This window comes from Sminthopsis crassicaudata, chromosome 4, assembly GCF_048593235.1.
Source record: "Sminthopsis crassicaudata isolate SCR6 chromosome 4, ASM4859323v1, whole genome shotgun sequence".
In the NCBI taxonomy this organism is placed as follows: Eukaryota; Metazoa; Chordata; class Mammalia; order Dasyuromorphia; family Dasyuridae; genus Sminthopsis; species Sminthopsis crassicaudata.
The window spans coordinates 431,562,004-431,583,699 of NC_133620.1; the positions used below are offsets into that span (position 1 = coordinate 431,562,004).

General features: G+C 36.4%; 1 protein-coding gene across 2 annotated transcripts in view; it reads right to left on the bottom strand.

Annotated features, from left to right (window-relative positions):
* Positions 1-17,183: 17,183 nt before the first annotated feature.
* SLC16A1 (solute carrier family 16 member 1) overlaps positions 17,184-21,696 on the bottom strand; it is a 43,174-nt gene continuing 38,661 nt past the window's right edge. For both annotated transcript variants that reach the window (XM_074263086.1, XM_074263087.1), the window contains exon 5: positions 17,184-20,684. In XM_074263086.1, coding sequence (XP_074119187.1) covers positions 20,410-20,684 — 275 coding nt within the window. In that variant the 3' untranslated portion in view covers positions 17,184-20,409. The remainder of the gene's footprint in view (positions 20,685-21,696) is intronic.

Here is a 21,696-nt window from a genome sequence, read left to right on the forward strand (position 1 = left end):
GAGAAATTTTTGAAGGTACTTTTACTGCATATAGCTGCCTATGGGGACCCATGCAAGACATCACATTCCCTCTGTTGATCTGAATAAGAGTTGATGCTTTCATGAGAACAAAAGATATTGGGAGATTGTATCCATTAACAATAGGACATGAAGCTTTTGATGCTATGTTGCAGTGGTCATGGAAACATATGATCTCTTTAACTAATGCTGACAGCTACTAATCAATGATCAGTACGTCAGTCAAAGCATCTGCCTTTGAAAGATCAATGCGGCACAACCCTTTGTAACTTTTGACCTGCTCTCATAGACAAATTTATTCTATTGGCTCCAGACAAGAGGTTTCCCCTTCTTGCAGTTACTATGATAGTTGTCCCCCACTGTCACAGTCACATGAAAGCCCTAACAGATGACAGAAAATATATTTCTTTCTTATGCATCCTTTAGAATTACTATCCTTAATCAGAGGACACATTTTGTAATGGAGAAGGTTTAATACGGAGTCCATTACTATTTCATTAGCTGGATTCTGTATCTTCTGTACTATTCTCAGGCAACTGGTATGAATGATCTCAGGAATGCATACCTTTTATTTTGTATAACTTCACATGTGGTTTCTTAATGAGGGTTGGGGATAAGGAAGAGAATCTGGAACTCAAAAGTTTTAAAATAACAAATGTAAAAAATTGTTTTGAATCTAATTGGGGAAAATATTGGATAAATAAGAAAAGTAAAACAATAGTTTTCTTATTACCTCCCTGATTATTGGGTTGGGTCTCCTCTTTAAAGAAGATGACTTTCATTTAAAAAACAAAAACAAAAACAAAAACCCAATGTTCCTAGAATTGGGAGGGTTTTCTCATCGAACAGTTTCTTGGACGTGGTCTTCATGATGACACACTTGAAAAGGTTGAATTATTTTTGGTCCCACTTACCTTTCACTAACCCTTCCTTATTCCATCCCCTACGCAGAGTTGCTGAAGCCTTGAGGGTTTTTTTTGTTTGTTTGTTTGTTTTGTTTTGTTTTTCTGTATGTGGGGAGGGGTGTAAAAGCTAGAGATTTATTGTTATTTTGTGATTAATAATAAATTGTCAAATTGACACTTTCCCACAACTAAATACCACCATTCACCAATACAGAAGTTGGTACTTAACCAGACTGAGGAAACAAGGCAGAAAGAGCAGACATGTGAATATCATTGGTAACTCAACTTATATTTTGTGCCTGTGTACTCCATATTATTCCCACCAAGGAAAAGTGTTTGAACAGATTAGTGGGACAATATGGCCTCCACAACCTTTTTTGTAGTAAGCAGTTACAGAAGTAATAGAATGGAACTTCAATATTTCCCTTGATTTTATTGGTCTGTACCCATATTACTTGACCATATTTCAGTTTTTTAAAACTATACACAAAGGGGGAAAAAAACTGACCTAAGAGAATACTGAACCAGTCAGCCAAATATATGACTAACTTCTAGGTCATTTTTGGAATTGGTCCTAAAGGAATGTACCCTAACAGTTTGAGAATTAGGCAAACAGGATTTCTCTAGAAGAAAGGCTGTATAAAGAAAAGCCAAATGTTCTTACTACATAGTTAGAACAGCTCTTGATCTTTCATCTGTAAATTATATTTCTATACTACTCAATATCCATTTCAATTCAAACAGATTCTTGGTTACCAGGTATAATCCTGGTCTAATTTGGAGGCAGATTTCCTCCAAAATGTCTCCCTTTTGAGCCTCTGAAAAGCATAATGTTCAACTATTCTTGTAGGACTACCAAAACACTTCGGAAGCACAAATCATTTTTAAATTCATTTATTACCTGTGCACAAGAAGAACAGTTTTATTTTTACATGGTGATTAAAAGTAATTGAAATATCATGATACTTTCAGTGAAAGTAACATTTCTAATTACAAATCATAATGCATGTTAGAATCGCTATGGTAAAGCTGAAAAGCCTTAAAGTCTTACGCTTTTGATTCCTCTCAAGATTCTATATGATCCAAAGAAACAATTCAAATCATCCTTAATTTGTAAATCATCCTTTTCCTTAGGATGATTTGGATGACTTCCTAAAAAGGATCTATGGAACAAAAGGTAGAATTATTGGGAGATGTTTTTAATAGTATGGGAGAGGCAAAACTATTATTTTGAAATGCTGGCAATTAGGAATTTCCTCTGGGGGGAAAAGGAACTTATCGTTGATCTGGTATAATCTGGAGTTCTGAGACTGAAGGTGAAGTTTTGTGTAACTTCATAGAAGGGTATAAATTCTTAACACAGGCTTCTAAAAAGACCAAAATTTGGTATCATTCCTCTACTAGGCCTCCCAAGGATGGCGACTTGAGAACATTAAGAGTTAATACAGGGTGAGCCCTGGTAGCAACTCATGTCCCCAGCCTCTTAGCTGCCTTGATTAAATGGGAGCCAGTGACAGTGTTGAAAGTAGATTTATCTGATTCATGGACCTGCTGTTTCTGGTGCTGTTGCTAATCATTTGAATTGCTGTTTATATCAGAAAACCTACTAGGAACCACCCTAATATTTCCATTGAATGATTTCCATTTTTAATAGGACTATTTCTACTTTGTTCATTTTTTATATTGATGTAGTTTTTTTACTAAGACTGCTTACTCTTGGATTGTTTTAAGATTATTTTAGTGATAGCAGGTTACCTAGAATATTGTGGGGATCTTACAACCAAGAAGGGTGTAGTATAATTCAGCATGAATTGCTCTTCATCTGGAGTGTTCATCATGAAATGGGTGATTCCAACATAGTCCTTGTAACAAGGGCAGAACACAGGAGGCTCTACTGTTAAGTGGAAATGATATATCCAAGATGTCTTCACCTCTGATGCTGGGACTTTGTTTGAAGCTCAGACCTGTTTTATTTTGACTGGGCCTCTAAGTCCTTTAAGAGACCATTGGCTTCCTTGCTTCCCAAGGTTTTACTAGATTTCTTATTGCCCTTTAGGAAACTCCTATTGGATCTAGCATAATCATGTGCGATTGTGAAAGCATAGAAGGAGGCGATAGCTGTTTCATCAGAATTAATATCTTTTTAATGTTAGCATTTATAGTAATCCCTTTTGACCTTCATCACCAGTAAAATTTTTATTGCATTTTATGACCTTATTATATTAAGAAATGTTTACACTTCTCTAGCCTGAGTTAAACCTAGTCCAAAGTAAATCTCATATTTGGGGGAGGATGTGATTAAGAAGTCTTTGGATAAAGATTTCAAATGAGAAGGGAATCCTTACATTGATTTCATTTTTTATATATTTACTCATTGTTGGGAAGTGTTTTACCTCACACTATTTTTCCTAGTTTTGGAGCTAAGCAAAAAACTCTCAACTCTTTTCCACATGATGATTCTTAAATTATTCGAAGACCTCTCCCCTAAATCTTCTTTTCTTTTGGCTAAAAATCCCTAGTTCCTTTAATTGGCTTTCACATGGCATCAAAGTGAAACTCTCCACTAGTCTGCTTCCATTCCAATGAATTCTCTCCCAAAGGAGCCAAGATGAAGTCTACCCTAGAACACAGCTAGCAGCTTTTCCATGGCTGGCTGTAAGCAGAAGAGCACACTGATGTAAAGAGCCTGAAACATGACCCAAGAGAGCATAACCCCAAAGCCAGACTGGATTGGACCCAGTCTTTATAATGATAATATTTAAATAGTCAGGAGCCAAAAAGGAAACCAGATGCTGGAGTACAGATTCACTGTGGAGAGGTAATTATTAGATCAGGAGGTAAGATAGTAAGATACCATAGTAAGAAAATTAGCAATCAAATATTTCAATCCAACAATCTGGACACACTCTTTTATAAAACGATCAGTGAGAAGAATGGACAACACCTGTCAGATTGGCTAGAATGATAGGGAAAGGTAATGCAGAATGTTGGAGGGGATGTGGGAAAATAGAGACACTGATACATTGTTGGTGGAATTGTGAATACATCCAGTCATTCTGGAGAGCAATTTGGAACTATGCTCAAAAAGTTATCAAACTGGGCATACCCTTTGACCCTGCAGTATTGCTACTGGGTTTGTATCCCAAAAAGATCTTTTTTTTTTTTTTTTTTCCTGAGGCTGGGGTTAAGTGACTTGCCCAGAGTCACACAGTTAGGAAGTGTTAAGTGTCTGAGATCAGATTTGAACTCGGGTCCTCCTGAATTCAGGGCTGGTGCTCTATCCACTCCGCTACCTAACTGCCCCTCCCAAAGAGATCTTAAAGAAGGGAAAGGGACCTGTATGTGCAAGAATGTTTGTGGCAGCTCTCTTTGTGGTGGCCAGAAACTGGAAACTGAGTGGATGCCCATCAATCGGAGATTGGCTAAATAAATTGTGGTATATGAATGTTATGGAATATTATTGTTCTGTAAGAAATGACCAGCAGGATGATTTCAGAAAGGCCTGGGGAGACTGACAGGAACTGATGCTGAGTGAAATGAGCAGGACCAGGAGATTGTTGTATATTTCAACAACAATACTGTATGATGATCAATTCTGATGGAGGAGGCCATTTTCAACAATGAGATGAAACAAATCAGTTCCAATAGAGCAGTAATGAACTGAACCAGCTACACCCAGCGAAAGAACTCTGGGAGATGACTATGAACCACTACATAGAATTCCCAATACCCCTAATTTTGTCCGCCTGCATTTCGGATTTCCTTCACAGGCTAATGGTACACTGTTTCAGATTCTTTTTGTACAGCAAAACAACTGTTTGGTCATATACACATATAGTGTATATAATTTATACTTTAACATATTTGACATGTATTGGTCAACCTGCCATCTGGAGGGGGGAAGGAGGGGAAAAATTAGAACAAAAGGTTTGGCAATTGTCAATATTGTAAAATTACCCATGCATATATCTGGTAAATAAAAACTATTAAAATAAAAAAAGAATGGACAAATATAAAATGGGCACGTGTGGGGAGGCAACTAATGCTTAGATTTCTTCTTCCTCTGCTCATCCTTGCTCCCTTCTTGTCTCAGGTATGGGCGGCTAGGTGGCACAGTGGGTAAAACACCAGCTCTGGAGTCAGAAGGATATGGAATCAAATCCATCCTCATTTACTTTGTAGTTGTGTGACCCTGGACAAGACACTTAACTCTGTTTACTTCCATTTGCTCATCTATACCATGAACTGGAGAAGGAAATCACAAACCCCTCATTATTTGCCAGGAAAATCCCAAATAGGGTCACGGAGTTGGACGTGAGTGAAACAATTCAACAATAACAATTCTCATGAACGGCCATTGTCTCTGCCAAGCATTGTTCTTCATTGGTCTCGTACAGACGCTCTTTGATGATATTTTGATGGCTGCTTTTGGTATCTTCAGGTCACAATATTGTAAAGCTTTCAGCTTTTGCCTTTAGCTGGAGTCTCATTTGCTACCTGTTCTTTATGGGGGAATGTTGGCTCTGTTTTAGCTCTTTTAGCTTAGGAAATGGAGACTTTTTGCTATGAATCCTTTAAAAATATATATAGTTCAGGGAAGTTCAGATAAAGATCACTGATCTACAGAGGGAACATTAACAAACTCTATTGTTACTGACAAATAGAGAACAGCAGCCAGGAGCAGGAACACGGAGGTGTGTGGTGTCCTGGTCCTCAGAATAGTGAGGTGCGGTTCAGTGGGGAGCTGTAACCATGCTCCAAAGGCACGAGCCCCTCGGGACTGCACTTATGTATTGTTTGAGAGAGAGCCAATATGATATCAATAGGAGACTAAGCAGTTATCTGTAGGGTGAATAAAGGTATAAGAGTAAGGAATGAGGAGCAAAAAAGTAGGAAATCTAGTCCTAATGATAACCATTCCAGCATTTTATACATAAAAGGGTTATGTCCAGTCTCTAGATTTAATACATTTGACATACTTCTTCCCCTTGGGGTGGAGGTAGTGGGATGGGGACCGAGGCTGTTCTAGACAAATCATTTTTCATTCATCGACTGAAAAGCAGAAACCTCAGAACCCAGGCACTAGGGGGAAACATTCTTAGGCTTTTAGGTTTTTGTTTGTTTTTTTCCCCCACATATGACACTGCCTTCAGAACCTTTGGTAAGAATGGACTTTTCTTCCCAGAAGATTTCCTGCTCTGGAAACCATATTCTTTGGAACACAGAGGGCTGCTCTCAGTTTACACATGCTTTCAAATAAATCTTTTTTCCCCACTTAGGTTTTCTCTTCCTCAGGGGCTAGATCTCTGTCAGAAAACTTTAGTCTGACTTAGGGTCAGAAAGTCTATGTAAGTTATAAAGATAGTCCCTTAGCTTCAAAAGGCCAAGGTCTCCCAGTCTATATAACTCTATTTCCTTTTTATTTGCCAAACTAATTTTGAGTCAGCATCTATTTAGATTCTACTCTTTCAATAAATGGTAAAAGGGCCTTGGGATAAGAGTTCCCAGTTTCTCAATTTCCAAAACTCTTTTGCATCCCAAGAAGATGAGGTGAAAGGGGAAAGGAGACAGGAACAAAGCTAAACCAACAAAAAGACAAGTCATTGTCTTCTGGTCTAATGACATTGTTGGCCTATTAAAAGTATACAGGACTAGCAAACTTTCCCATGCTTTGAGTTCATCAACTATTAGGGCCTTTTGTAAACAGTAGTACAGAATTATAGATTTAGAATTTATTTTATTTTTAAGTTTATTTCTAATATACTTTGTTTTATGAATTATGTTGGGAGAGAAAAATCAGAGCAAATGGGAAAAACCATAAGAGAGATTAATAAACAGGAAAAAAAAAGTGAAAATAGCATGTGTTGATTTACATTCAACTTCCTTAGTTCTTTCTTTGATTTGCAGATAGCATTTTCTCTCCAAAATCTATTGGGATTCCTTTGGATCACTAAACTAACTGAGAAGAACCAAACTTTTCATAGTTAATCAATAGATTTAGAATATAAAAAGAAAGTTAAAGAAAAATAACTTATGTTTGCCCCCCCCATCCACTTCATAGATGAAGTAGGTGAGTCAGTCCCAGAGAGATTGCATGACTTGCCCAATGTCACTCAGCTAGTAAAGGTCTGAGCCAGGATTCAAATTCAAGTCTTCCTGACTTCACTAGTTTCTACTCAATATCATACTACCTCTCTTACTGTTCTTCATTTTATATTTTACCTTATAGCCATTTATGTCTAACTTTCTCCCTACCCCAATCCAGTCTTCTGCCAAGGAAACTTTATTTTCCAACATTTATTTTTCATCCCAGCAGCAAGGATATCCTGGCTGTTCCACCACCAAGACACTCCATCTCTCAGCCCTGGCTGTCTCCCAGCGGCCAGTTATTGATCAGGACACCTGGGGATGGCTCTGCATGCAATGGGAGCCCTTGGCCTTTTTAAGTTAAGGAACTGAACTGTCTTTACCTTCCTTTTGCATCCCCAGCACTTAGCACAGTGCCTGGCACATAATAGGTGCTTTCTAAACATTTGTTGGTTAACTTTTCTAAAACATCAGTTGGACCACATGACCCCTGAGCTTCAATGTCTCCCTGTTTTTCCACAATCAATATAGACTCTGATCCAGCTACCCTAGGGCGCTTAATAGTTTTTGAATATGATGTTCCATCTCTTATGTCCTCCATAACTTGCATGCACTCCTTCGTCACCATCTCTCGATTTTCTTGGCTTCTTTCAAGAAGGTTCATATCCTACCTTTGTTTTTATTTTTTATGAAAGCTTTTTATTTTCAAATCATATGCATGGATAATTTTTCAATATTTACCCTTGCAAAATCTTGTGTTCCAATTCCCCCCTTTCCCTCCACCCTCTCTCCTAAGTGACAAGTAATTTGTCTATCTGTCCAGGTTACTTATACCTTCGGAATCTAATACTTAATGTGCAACAAGAAAATGGTATCTACACACATATATTGTATCTAGGTAATATTGTAACACATGTAAAATGTATGGGATTGCCTGTCATCAAGGGGAGGGAGTAAAGGGAGGGAGAGGGTAATTTGGAAAAATGAATACAAGGGATAATGTTATAAAAAAAATTACTCATGCATATATAATGTCAAAAAATTTATAAATAAAAATTTAAAAATAAAAATAAAAATGAATATTAAAAAAGTAATTCAATATATTTAACACAGTAAAAAATATATGTTAAATCCAATATATGTATACATATTTATATAATAATCTTGTTGCACAAAGAAATTTCAGAACAAAAAGGAAAAAAATGAGAAAAATTAAAATGCACGAAAACAACATCAAAAAGAGTGAGAATGTTATATTGTGAACCACACTCAGTTCCCAGTCTTCTCTCTGAGTGTAGATGGCTCTCTTCCTCTGGCATCAATCATCTCATTATTGAAGAGAGCCACGTCCATCAGAACTGATCACTGTACAGTTTTGTTGCCATGTATGATGATTTCCTGGTTCTGTTCATTTTACTTTGCATCAGTTCATGTCTTTCTAGGCCTCTGTGAAGTCATTCTGCTGGTCATTTCTTATATGTTCTATAATAATCCCTAACACTCTTATATCATAACTTATTCAGCCATTCTCCAACTGACGGGCATCCCCTCAGTTTCCAGTTTCTGGACATTACAAAGAGGGCTGCTATAAGCATGTTTGCACATGTGGGTCCCTTTCCCTCCTCTAAGATCTCTTTGGGCATATCCTACCTTCAATAAGAGACCTATGCTGGCCAATTTGCCAATGGCTTGCTCTCACAGATATTTTCAGCTACTCTTTACATACATACATAGCAATCCTCAAAAAATACTGACTTGAAGAATGTGATGATGAATTTGCATCTTGTACATACGTAAGTACCTGATTATTTACATATTTTTTCCTCCATTTAAATGTACATTGGAGGGAGACTGCTTCCCTTCTAAGTATCCAAATTTTGCTTGTATTGAATTGTTCATGCAATGTCACCTATTTTATATTTAGTAATTGTCTCTATCTTGTTTGGTTAAGAATAGTATCTCTTAGCTGTATGAGGTATATGATCTGCTTCTACTATAATTTTTTAAATAGTATTTAATTTTAAGGCCTCATATCCATTTAAAACAGATTGTGGGGTATAGTGTAAAGGTTTTGTTTTAAGCCAGACTATTTTTGTTTTCCTGGTAGTTTTTGTCCAATGGGGAGTTTTGTCATAAGTAATTTGTTTTAAAGATTTTGCAAGGGTCAATACTGAAAAATTACCCATATATAAATATATCTTGTAAATAAAAAGCTATAATTAAAAAAAATAAGTAATTTGTTTTCCAGTTGATTAAATTCTAGGTTATTGAGTTCCATTGCTTCTTCTTTGAACTAGTCCTGTTCATTAGTTTTCTTAATTTCATTTTTGTATGTGTGTCCTTTTTCAGAGAGGATTTCTCTCCTCCATTTCTTTCTTTTAACTAGTCTAAAATCCCACTCTCTAGTTCATGGTCCCTCTAATTATTTTGTCTCTCATCATTCTCTGTATTCCATTTGCAATAAAAACTTTCAAAAGATTCATTCTGGCTTCTTCCCTCTAGATTCCCTTTTTTCCATTGTGCCTCATTTCTTGTAGCTATCAGAGAAGATGTTGTCCCGTAATACACTTCTTCTCAACCTCAAAATACTGATCTACATCCTCCCTTTGGTTATCATGGTGTCACTGTTTTGTTTGCCTCAAAACCTCCCTAGGTCCATGCCTTCCTACTCCCTCAAATACCAGTTACTCTTAGGAATTCCAATTCCTTCCCTCCTAAGGTAGAATGGATGGTCTTTTAAAGGATCAAGTTCCTCAGATCACACCCAAAATGTTCCCATCTCCCTTTACAGAAAATCTATCTTTACCCACAAGAGCAGTCATCAGTCAGACCCCCTCCTACCATCAAAGCAGTGCCCCTTTATCCCCCTTTCCTTCCCAATCTTTCACATGTCCCAACATTTTGTAACAGTTCTACGGAACACTAATTCTTCCTGCACTTCTTTGTTTTGTTTATACCTGGTTTTCTAAAAATGTTCCAAATACTTATTATTGAGTATCCATCTTTTTTCCATTTATAGTTAAACTCAGATTTGCAGGGCAGGTGAGTTGGGCTGTATTCAGAGCTCCATTGCTCTTTGGAACATATTCTGTGAGTACAGAAGTCTTGTTATTCAAATTTTCTTTCCTTTCCTATCTGAAAGTCATCCTCTCTGTCATTTGCAGAATTTGTTTCTTGAATTGCTCCACTTAATCATAATGAATCTAGGATCTTAGATTTTTTTGTTTTCCTGAAGGCAATATATGTTCCTTCAATTGGTATTTCATTTTCCATATTTAAAATTTTTCTTGTATTATTTCTTGCATTGTGGTTTTCAGGTTTCTCATCTGACATGTTCTTCTGGGAGACCTATGATTATCTCTTCACATCCTGTCTTCAAGATCAGTGTGGTTTGCTTACATGCCGAGTATATTTTCTTTTAATCGTTCTTTTATTTCTTTGGTGAGAATTGCCATCATGATTTTTGTCCAGGCCATGAATTCTTTCACAATTCTTGTTTCTTGCTTGAAACCCCCAGAAATAGTATATTTTGTGGTTCTCTTCTCATTCTAGAGGATCCTTGGTCTGATAAAAATGTTTCTTTCCTGTGTTTTCTAGTATTTATTCACAGCTGCCTGTACTCTCTAGATCTAGAGGCTTTAAAAAATCTCATTTTTTTGTGTCCTTGATGTTTTTCCTACTGATTTACTTGCTTATTTCAAGGTCTTTAATTTGGCAATTTCAGTCTCCTTAACTTTCCCTAATCATTTTGTGATTCCCTCCCCCAAGTGATATTTCCTTGGGAGGCTCAATTGCAAAAGCATCTCAGACTTCTTCCAGGCTAGGGAATTAATTCATAGTTTCCACATAGCCTCACTGGGTGTCATCAGTGGGGAGATGGGTAAAGTGAGCTAAGATATTAACTTTTTATAATTTACTTTTGGATTCTGAGTGTGCTAAACCATAGAGACAGATGAAGTTGCACATAATTTCCATTTTGCAAAAGTTCCAGAGATTAGACATTTACCTAATCTACCACTCTGTTGGTCATGTGACTGAACATCCATCTTCATTTCCACTTTTGATTTCTGCTTTTGCTCTTCTTTCATCATGTGAGTTCAGGAGGGGAAAGAATAAACATTTACCTAGAGCCAAATATGTACCAGGCACTGTGCTAAGTTCTTTATTTATATTAACATATTTGATCATAGCAACCTTGTAAGATGCATGCTGCTAATCCCATTTTATAATTGAGGAAACTGAAACAAGAGGTTAAATGAAGAATCTTTTATTAATATTTTTTATTTTATAATTATAACATTTTTTTGACAGTATACATGCATGGGTAATTTTTTACATTATCCCTTGCACTCACTTCTGTTCCAACTTTTCCCCTCCTTCCCTCCACCCCTTCCCCTAGATGGCAGGCAGTCTTATACATGTTAAATATGTTATAGTATATCCTAGAAACAATATATATGTGCAGAACTGAATTTTTGTTGTTCTTGTTGTTGCAAAGGAAGAGTTGGATTCAGAAGGTAAAAATAACCTGGGAAGAAAAACAAAAAATGCAAACAGTTTACACTCATTTCCCAGTGTTCCTTCTCTGGATGTAGTTGTTTCTGTCCATCATTGATCAATTGGAATTGGATTAGCTCTTCTCTATGTTGAAGATATCCACTTCCATCAGAATACATCTTCATACAGCATTGAAGTGTACAGTGATCTCCTAGTTCTGCTCGTTTCACTCAGCATCAGTTGATGTAAGTCTCTCCAAGCCTCTCTGTATTCCTCTTGTTGGTCATTTCTTACAGAGCAATAATATTCCATAACATTCATATACCATAATTTACCCAACCATTCTCCAATTGATGGACATCCATTCATCTTCCAGTTTCTAACCCTTTTTTGTGGGGCTGCCACAAACATTTTGGCACATACAGGTCCCTTTCCCTTCTTTAATATTTCCTTGGGATATAAGCCCAGTAGCAGCACTGCTGGGTCAAAGAGTGTGCACATTTTGATAACTTTTTGGGCATAATTCCAGATTGCTCTCCAGAATGGTTGGATTCTTTCACAACTCCACCAACAATGCATCAGTGTCCCAGTTTTCCCACATCTCCTCCAACATTCATCGTTATTTGTTCCTGTCATAGCCAATCTGACAGGTGTGTAGTGGTATCTCAGAGTTGTCTTAATTTGCATTTCTCTGATCAATAGTGATTTGGAACATTCTTTCATATGAGTGGAAATAGTTTTAATTTCATCATCTGAAAATTGTCTGTTCATATCCTTTGACCATTCATCAATTGGAGAATGGCTTGATTTCTTATAGAGTCAGTTCTCTATATATTTTGGAGATGAGGCCTTTATCAGAACCTTTAACTGTAAAAATGTTTTCCCAATTTGTTACTTCCCTTCTAATCTTGTTTGCATTAGTTTTGTTTGTGCAGAAACTTTTTAATTTGATATAATCAAAATTTTCTATTTTGTGATCAATAATGCTCTCTAGTTCTCCTTAGGTCACAAATTCCTTCCTCCTCCACAAGTCTGAGAGGTAAAATATCCTATGTTCCTCTAATTTATTTATGAATTCATTCTTTATGCCTAAATCTTGGGCCCATTTTGATCTTATCTTAGTGTGTGGTGTTAAATGTGGGTCCATGCCTAGTTTCTGCCATACTAATTTCCAGTTTTCCCAGCAGTTTTTGTCAAATAATGAATTCTTATCCCAAAAGTTGGGATCTTTGGGTTTGTCAAACACTAGATTGCTATTTTTATTCACTATCTTGCCCTGTGAACCTAACCTATGCCACTGATCAACTAGTCTATTTCTTAGCCAATACCAAATGGTTTTGGTGACTGCTGCTTTATAATATAGTTCTAGATCAGGTACAGCTAGACCACCTTTATTTGATTTTTTTCCCATTAATTCCCTTGAAATTCTCGACCTTTTGTTCTTCCATATGAATCTTCTTGTTATTTTTTCTAGGTCATTAAAATAGTTTCTTGGGAGTCTGATTGGCCACCTTCTAAATGAAGAATCTTAATGATATAATTTTTATTGACCTTGGTTGTACTATTTGTTTATCCTTCTTACGTTTTGTTATGGATGTTTGAGAAGCAAATAATTTCTTCCAATGTGGTTTTATTTCTGTGCCTGTTTGAACACTTTTAAAAACTTCAATATCCATCATTTTTCATTTGTTAAGATAAGGGCATTTGTTTGCAGGGTAGGATGCAGATTGCATCCTTTAAAAATTTAAATTCATTAAGAAGTTTATTTTCTGACCAGCAGGAGGAATACAGAGAGGCCTGGAGAGACTTATATGAACTGATGCTGAGTGAAATGAGCAGAACCAGAAGATCGCTGTACACTTCAATGCTGTATGAAGATGTATTCTGATGGAAGTGGAAATCTTCAACATAAAGAAGATCCAACTCACTTCCAGCTGATAAATGATGGACAGAAACAACTACACCCAGAGAAGGAACACTGGGAAGTGAATGTAAAATATTAGCACTACTGTCTATCTACCCAGGTTACTTATACCTTCGGAATCTAATACTTAATGTGCACAAGAAAATGGTATTTACACACATATATTATATCTAGGTTATACTGTAACACATGTAAAATGTATGGGATTGCCTGTCATCTAGAGGAGGGAGGAGAGGGAGGGAGGGGAAAATCTGGAAAAATGAATACAAGGGATAATGTTATAAAAAATTACTCATGCATATATACTGTCATAAAAAATTTTATAATTATAAAATTAAAAAAAAGTTTGCAAAAAAAAAGTTTATTTTCCATTCCAAATTCTTTCCCTTTCTACTATTCCTGTTACCTCTCCTTAAGAAAGCAAGAAAAACAAAATCCATTACAAATATGTGTAGTCACACAAAATAAATTACAACATTAGCCATATAAGACCAGTAGCCCACCACCAGAAAAAAAGGGAAAAAATATGCTTCAATCTGAACTGAATCAATTTCCTCTCTGGAGTGGGCAGCATACTTCATCCTGAGTCCTTTGCAGGTGTAATTGGTTATTAGAAATCAGATTATTAGGTTATTAGATTATCAGGTTACTAGATCAGCGTTCCAAATTGGTCTTTTAAAATTGAATAACCTTACAATTTAGTTATGTAAATTGTTCTGGTTTTCCACACTTGTATCACTTTATCAATACAGGAATGCTCTTCATCACTTCTTATAATAAATTGTGGAGTATTCTATCCCATTCACATACCCTAACTTGTCCAGTTAGTCCTGATGGGCACACTCCCTTAGTTTCCAATTCTTTGCCACCATGAAGACTGTAGGTCTGTTTTCCTCTTTTTGGATCTCTTTGTGGACCAGACCTAGTCGCAATATTGCTGAGTCAAAGGGTAAGCAGTTTAATAGCTTCTTGGGTAAAATTCCAAACTGCTATCCAGAATGGTTGCATCAGTTTAAAGCTTCAAGTCATTAAAATACCCATTTCCCCCACACCCCCTCCAGCATTTGTCATTTTCGTTTTTTTGTTGACTTTTACAATCTTTGGCTGATACAGAAGGTCATATTTTCTATTATTAGTATCTTCCCTATTGGGGAAGTTTGTCTGCTTACTTTCAAGGTCTTTTTTCTTATTTACTTCTGGACAAAGGAAGTAAACAAAACTGACCCTAACTGGGTATTGGGCTTTCCCTCAGACTCAGTGGGGTACCATAGAGTCACACAGTTTCTCTTGTTCTTCAGTTCTCTAGATGATTTCCTTTATAGCACTTTTGCTGTAGCCTGACCAAACGTCTGCCTTTTGGGTTTGAGACACTGAGAAGGGAAGTGATCTATAGAAAAGAGTCTAATTGGAAGCCAGTGGATTGGTTTATGCAGCCCTACTACCAAAACAGGGTAGGCAATGGGGTGGAAGGCAGAATGAGCAATGAGGAATTATTATCCTCCTTGACTGGTCATTCATTTAGCTTTTACCTAGTTTGAGTTCTTGTCCCAGTGAAATCAGTTGAAACTGCATTGTCTCCTGCACATAATTCCTATATTGGAAAAGTTTGAGAGGATCAGAGAAAATGTCTAGGCCTTCATTTGGTTTTGGTTATGTGTGCAAAAAAACTCTTATTTGGATCTCTCTGCTTTCAATCTGTTCCTCCTCTAATTCATCACCCACACATGACAAAATCTTCCTAAAGCACAGATTTGACCATGTCACTCTGGTTCAAAAATCCTCAGCAGCACCTACTGTCTTTAGGCTAAAATGAAAGCTATTTAACAGTTGCAATTCTCACATCTGGCTCCAACCTACCGTACTTCCCTTGAGGCATTCTATTCTAGCCAAGCTGTACTTTGGCATGAAATTCTCTCATACACCTGGCCGCCACAGGCCATTCCAAGGGTCAGGGATGTGCTCAGAATTCTTTTCCCACTTCTTAGGGTTTCAGCTCAGGTATCACATCCTACTTTCTTCCTCTCAAGCCCCTCTCCACCTCCTATCCCCAAGTTGTTCTTCCTCTTCAAGCTGCCTTGTCTTCATCCATCTATGTACATGTAGCATATGCTTCCTTGCAGAAGTATAAGTATTTTTGTTCTTATAGTCTTAGGTCCTATTAGAGTAACAACACAGTAGGCACTTAAAAACGTTTAATAATGTTATTTTATAAACCCAACTAGCCCACTAGGAAACTGATGATATTGTTCCATGACAACCAACAAGAGAACTCCTATAAATGGAAGACATTTATAATAAAGGAGATCAGTATAACCACTGATAAATCAGCCCACCCTGACACAACTGTACCCAAATATATTCCCTCCAGCATAGAGTTCTGGTGTCAAAGAGGGCAGGCATTTGATCATTTAAGCCAAAGCTTCTCAAACTATGGATCTCGACTCCATACAGGGTGATGAACTGAAAGTAAGGGTTGCAAAAAATTTGGCAACAGAACATGCAGAAACCTTTTACTGTCTATGACCCACGGCATCAAATATTTGGCAAGATTTAATTCTTTATGTAAAAATAAATGAGCACATCTATTTCATTAGTATACAAATTTGCTTTCATCTTTAATAAATGGTAAAATTATAAGCATACTAAAGAATGATTTTATGATTTATTATCAGTAAATGTTTGATTTGTATATCTAATTTTAAATACCTATGTCTGGGATCACATAAAAATTTCTTGGACAAAAAGGAGTGGTGAATGGAGAAAGTTTAGGAAGCCCTGATTTAAACTTTTTACTTTGAATTTGCTATTAAAATGATTAATTTTTAATTCAATTATTAAATTATTTAAAATAAAATTTCATCAATTTTTTAAAAATTAATTTTAAAACTTAAAAAAAATTAGAAAAGTCTGCCTGCAAGGGCGGTGTATCACTCATCTGCTTATGAACTTAAGTCTCCTTGCAGTAGGCGCTTCACAATGACTGCCCTTCCAGGATTCCCATACTCTTACAGAGTCTGGCCATTTTTTTTACATGCCGGTGCATGCCTGTGTGCAGCCCGTCCCAATGTTGGGGAGGGGTTCTCTCTGCTCACCTCCAAGGCTTCCTCTACTCCAATTCTCCTAATTGTTGTTTCCTCCTCTTCTCCTACCCATACACAGAAGGTAAGATTCTTGAAGCTAGAAGCTTCTTTATGTTCCTATATTTTGTGCCTAGTACTTACTACATTAAGACTTCAGAAAATTCTCTGAACACTTTAGGTGGGATATTTATTCTTCCTACTCTTTTGAGTGAATATGGCTGTAACTTGGCTACAGTGACTTCTCTGAGTATTAGTCCAATGCGACTGCACAGGGCTGTGGAAAGTGCACTGTAGCTGGGAGTCAGGAGACCTGGGCTCAAAATTCAGCCTCTACTCGATTACCTTTGTGACCATGGGCAAGTCGCATAAATTGTATTGGCCTCGATTTCCCATTGATAAAATGAAAGAGGTTGCTCTTGATCACCCCCAAGATCCTTTCCAGCTCATCCATCATCCTAAGCCTAGCAAAAGGTCAGTGAAGCCCTTGCGGTGCATGACTCAGGTTATAACCCTGGTGACCTCTCATTTGGGCTGTTGTGCTACCATTACTAAGGCCAGATGTCAGAAGCCCACACTTGAGCATGGGAAGCTTGGCTGGTAACAACCTATACCTTAGGTACTTGTTATGAAGGCATCATTTAGCATTGAAAAAAATGGATACAACACATGTACTAATTATTGCTAAGTTTATTGTATTGTGTGAACCATTTACTAAGGGAAAAAAAACAACTACATACTTTTAACTAATACATAAAATCAATACCTAGTTTACAAGTTCAAAATTCAATACAATAAAACACTGTTTCATACAAAACATTAAATGGCTTTAAAAAGCAAATACCCTAACCCACAATGTCCTTTTCCTTTTGTAAAATTGAGGAAGACAACAATGATAAAAATACACATATTTATATAAATACAGTACACATATAACTAGTAACCCAGTCAGCGATCAAGACTAAACACAGAATTATTCACATTACACCATTTAATACTGGTCACGCTTAAACATTTCAGGAATGGTCATTCAATAAGAATATCTCTAGATTTTTCATAATTTTTTTCTTATCTTTTCCTATAGATACACCTAGTAATTTGTATTGTTAATTTTCTCATGCTGAATTTATTAGGAAATTCCAAATTTCTGTAGAATTCAGAATAATTCGTCAACAAAGCTTGAAACTTTTTTTTGGTTGTTGTTATTAAGCTAGAATAAAGAAAATTGAAATAAACAGTCATTCATTCAGTGAAATAAAATGATGGATTTTCCCCAAATCCTTTAAGAATTTTTCCTTAGATAAATGATTTTATCCTTGACTAGTTTCAACTTTACTTTTATTCTTTTTTTTTTTTTTTAAGTTTACAAACTTTACTGGCATCTAACAGGCATGATTGGTAACTGGATCCCCACCTTAGGCATGGAGATGAGAGCCAACAAGAGGCTCCTGGGATTTCTCTTTAGATTAGTACTGAAACTACAAATAAACCTGCTTTTAAAAATATGGTTTATGAAGAAACATGGGAACAAAAAAAAAAAAAAAAAAGGATGAAACAGACAAACTAGAGACTATGGACTATGCATACACATCTTGTTCTCTGAAAGCAGCAAGCAATAGTTTGTGAAATGCAAAGATGACTCGAGTGGAGGCACAATAGAAAGACTGGATTGAGAGCTCTCATGCTGGCTGTCAGTGTAGGGCAAACCCCTCTAACTTCGGGGCCCTGTTTGATAGGCTGATCTCCACAGCCCCTTTTGTTATAAGATGCTATGAACATACATTGCTACTGTCACTTTTATTATCTAGCCATACATCTCTTATCTCACCTTGCAGAATATATTAAGTACCTCTTTGCATACAGCCTCCTCTCCCCCTAGCCTCTTGATCTTGTTTATGTATTCTAACAAAAATTAAATCATACACTTTTTGATCAATTAAATTGTGTTTCTAAACACATATTCTGGGGGTGGGAAGATGGACCATACAAATACATTTTACTTGAAGAGTTCAGCATCCTTCCTTGAAGGCTAAGTGAAAGCTGTTGAAGAGGGGAAGTTAAGAAAAACAAAAACAAAACAAAACAAAACCAACCCAACCTTTTGTTTGCTTGCCTTAAAGTAAGGAGACCAAAGAATGAAGAAAATGAAGGATACCAACCACATAAACAAACTTCCAAGGCACATCCGAGCATGCATGCATGATTTGGTTTAGTATTGGCAAGTGACACTACTGGAACTTAGCTATTAAAAAAGAAAACTCAGGTTCCTATACACAAATCAGAGTTAAGTGAATTAATTTTTTAAAAAATATTTATTTGGAAAAAGTTAGCTTTTTTAAAACAAAGTTTTGAATCGACATTTTCACTATGTCACTTATTCCAAGTTAATTCTATTCACTGAATGGCTTTTTATCAGTCTCTTCCTTCCAAGCATAAGAGATATTAGGGCAAACTCTTTCCCTTGATCTTCCCTTCCCCTCATCTCTTATGTCCTCAGACAACAATTCTCTAACTTGAAGTGAATAAAAAATAGGCTCACAAATTCTTCAGATTTCTATTGGGAAGAGAAGAAATTTAATTGTTTCTGACTGATTATCTTAATTCACTTTAAGATCTAATGAGGAAGACAGTGAAAGTCTTCACTGAATATTAACAGCCACAAATTCTTTCCCATCTTCTCCTGAATAGTCTGCATGGACAAATTTCTCTGGCCTGGTTTAGTATACAAACATGGAAAAACTTTCAAACAAAATAAAACCTTACACATACTTCAAGCTTAGAGCAGAGTAAAAGGCAACCAGGGTGAAGAGAAGAAACATAGGGTTGCCAGAAAAAATGCTTCCCATAGTAACACTAAGTTTAACTGGTGGGTTTTTTGGAGGGGGGGGTAAGAGTATGTGTGGGCAGAGGGGAAAAGGAGATGAGAAACTTGAGCTCAATTCAGTCATTCCTTCAAATGCCACTCTACATTTAGTGGAATTCAGGATGTTTACTAAGGCAATCCAAAGACAGAGACTTGTTTAAACAATAAAACCACTCTATTTTATAACATTAAAAAAATAAGGGAAATAATGCCAAGTGATTTCAAAAGTGGGGTTAAAGTACAGAAAAGGGCTAAAATTACCCACTTTACACTTCTAAAAAAAAGAATGAATTTTGATAATAGTGTTTTTAAAAATTCCCGTGGACATTTAACTTCTACCAGGGAAAATAATAATAATAAAAAATAATGAGGGGTATTGAATACAAGTCACATTAAAAGAAAAATTATGTTTTTACAACTATATTCTGAATGACAGAGATACAGTTAGAAAATATGGATGGGAAGCAAAAAATTATACAAGGAAAAATTTTAACAGTTAAAAGAACTTCAAAGCTTCCAACACAACTCCCTGGGATAATGTGCCTGAGGAACACTATGTGGCATGACAAAGTACCAGGGAACAATTTCAGACTAGGATCAACACTCAAGATTGTTGCCTTAATCGTCCCATGGGATTTTGTGTATTTTTCTTCCAAGTATGTTTGCTGCCTGATTTAAGAATCGAGATAATTTTAAAGACAAAATAAAACTAAACTTTTGTAAAAGTTAAGGCTTTATGAGGAGGTCTACAAACAAACATTTAAGGCACATAAGGATCTTCAAGTCACTATTAAAATCCAATATATAAAAACTAGTTCCTTCCCTCATCCTTGCTCTCCTCCAAGATATGGCAGATTTAGTTTGTAATGATATTAAATATAAAAGGAAAGCCCTCAAAACTGAAAATTTTCATGAACACCTGGTACAATTTTGCACAGAAATACCCTTTTCTGGATTAAGCACCACTGGTACCAGTCAATCAGGAGACCATTTTCAGCTCTCCTCTTTATCTCCCCACCTCGGCAGTGCTGTAGTCCTTTAAATACGATTTTCCTCCTCTTTGGCGGCTTCTAGGGGGGTCTGCTGGGCCGACCCCACAGCCTTATTAGCTTCTTTCTGCTTCTCAATATTATCTATGTTGGTCTCCTCCTCTTTCCCTTCCTTTTTCAGTTCCTCTTCTGCTTTCTGCTCTTTTGCCAAAAGACGGTAATTGATACCCATGCCAATAAAGAGGTAGATGCCCGAGATGATCAGGATGACACCACAGGCCCAGTACGTGTATTTGTAGTTTCCATATATGTCATTGAGACGACCTGAAGCAAGCCAAAAAGGAAGAGACATTCCCTGGTTAGCAAGATGAGACCTTCCCCACTTCCCAAGACGCTAACGCCAAACTTGAGTCTTTCTATATATTTCAAAGTTACAAACTACAATCTTCGAGGCAGTAAGATTCAGTTAGGGGCCATGGATCACTGAAGACCACATGGATCACCTGGGCTTGAGGTAGATTCTACAGGCTTCTTATTCCTGGAAGCTTTAGAATGAAAGATATGGAACTAAGGTCATCAGCCCAACAATCTCATTTTAAACAATAAGAAGTTAAGGCTTAGGAAGAAAAATATCTAAAGAGCATTCTTCTTGTCAGTAAAATAAACAAAAGCCAGGAGCTTTAATTTGTCAATTAAATTAATACGAATTAATAAGCCTAGTATTATTTCCTCCTTTACTACTTACTCTCCAACAGAAAAGTCACAATAGATCTTCAGGCATGAAGCATTCTCAGAAAGATCAAGTTCTTCCTTTGTATATTTTTACAAAGTCTCAGAATTTATAAGATTGAAAGTTTACCATAGGCCATCTGTCTGAGCCACACCCCAAAACAATTCCCATTATAATATCCAGCCTCTATATGAAGTAACTTAATGAGAACTTACTATTTCTGAAAGCAACTCAACCCAACTTTCACAAACAGCTTTAATTGTTAGCATAGTTTTCCTGGAACCCTATCTAAACATTTCCCTTGGGACTTTCCATCCATTATTCCTAGTTCTTTCCTTTAAGAACAAATAGAGTAAGTCTAATCCTTTCCAATCCTTTCCAACCATCAAATTATTCTGTATTTATTTTATACATGATTTGTAAATACTTAAATATATATTATCTATCTCCTTCTTGGTAGATAATACCCACCAAGTACTTAACCCTGCAGATATTCTCATTTAACAGATTTGCTTAGCATATAGTAAACCTAAATTAATGCACATTAATATGCAAGAATTGTTTCATTTTTTATCTTTGTATCCTATCATCAAATTGGTACACAGT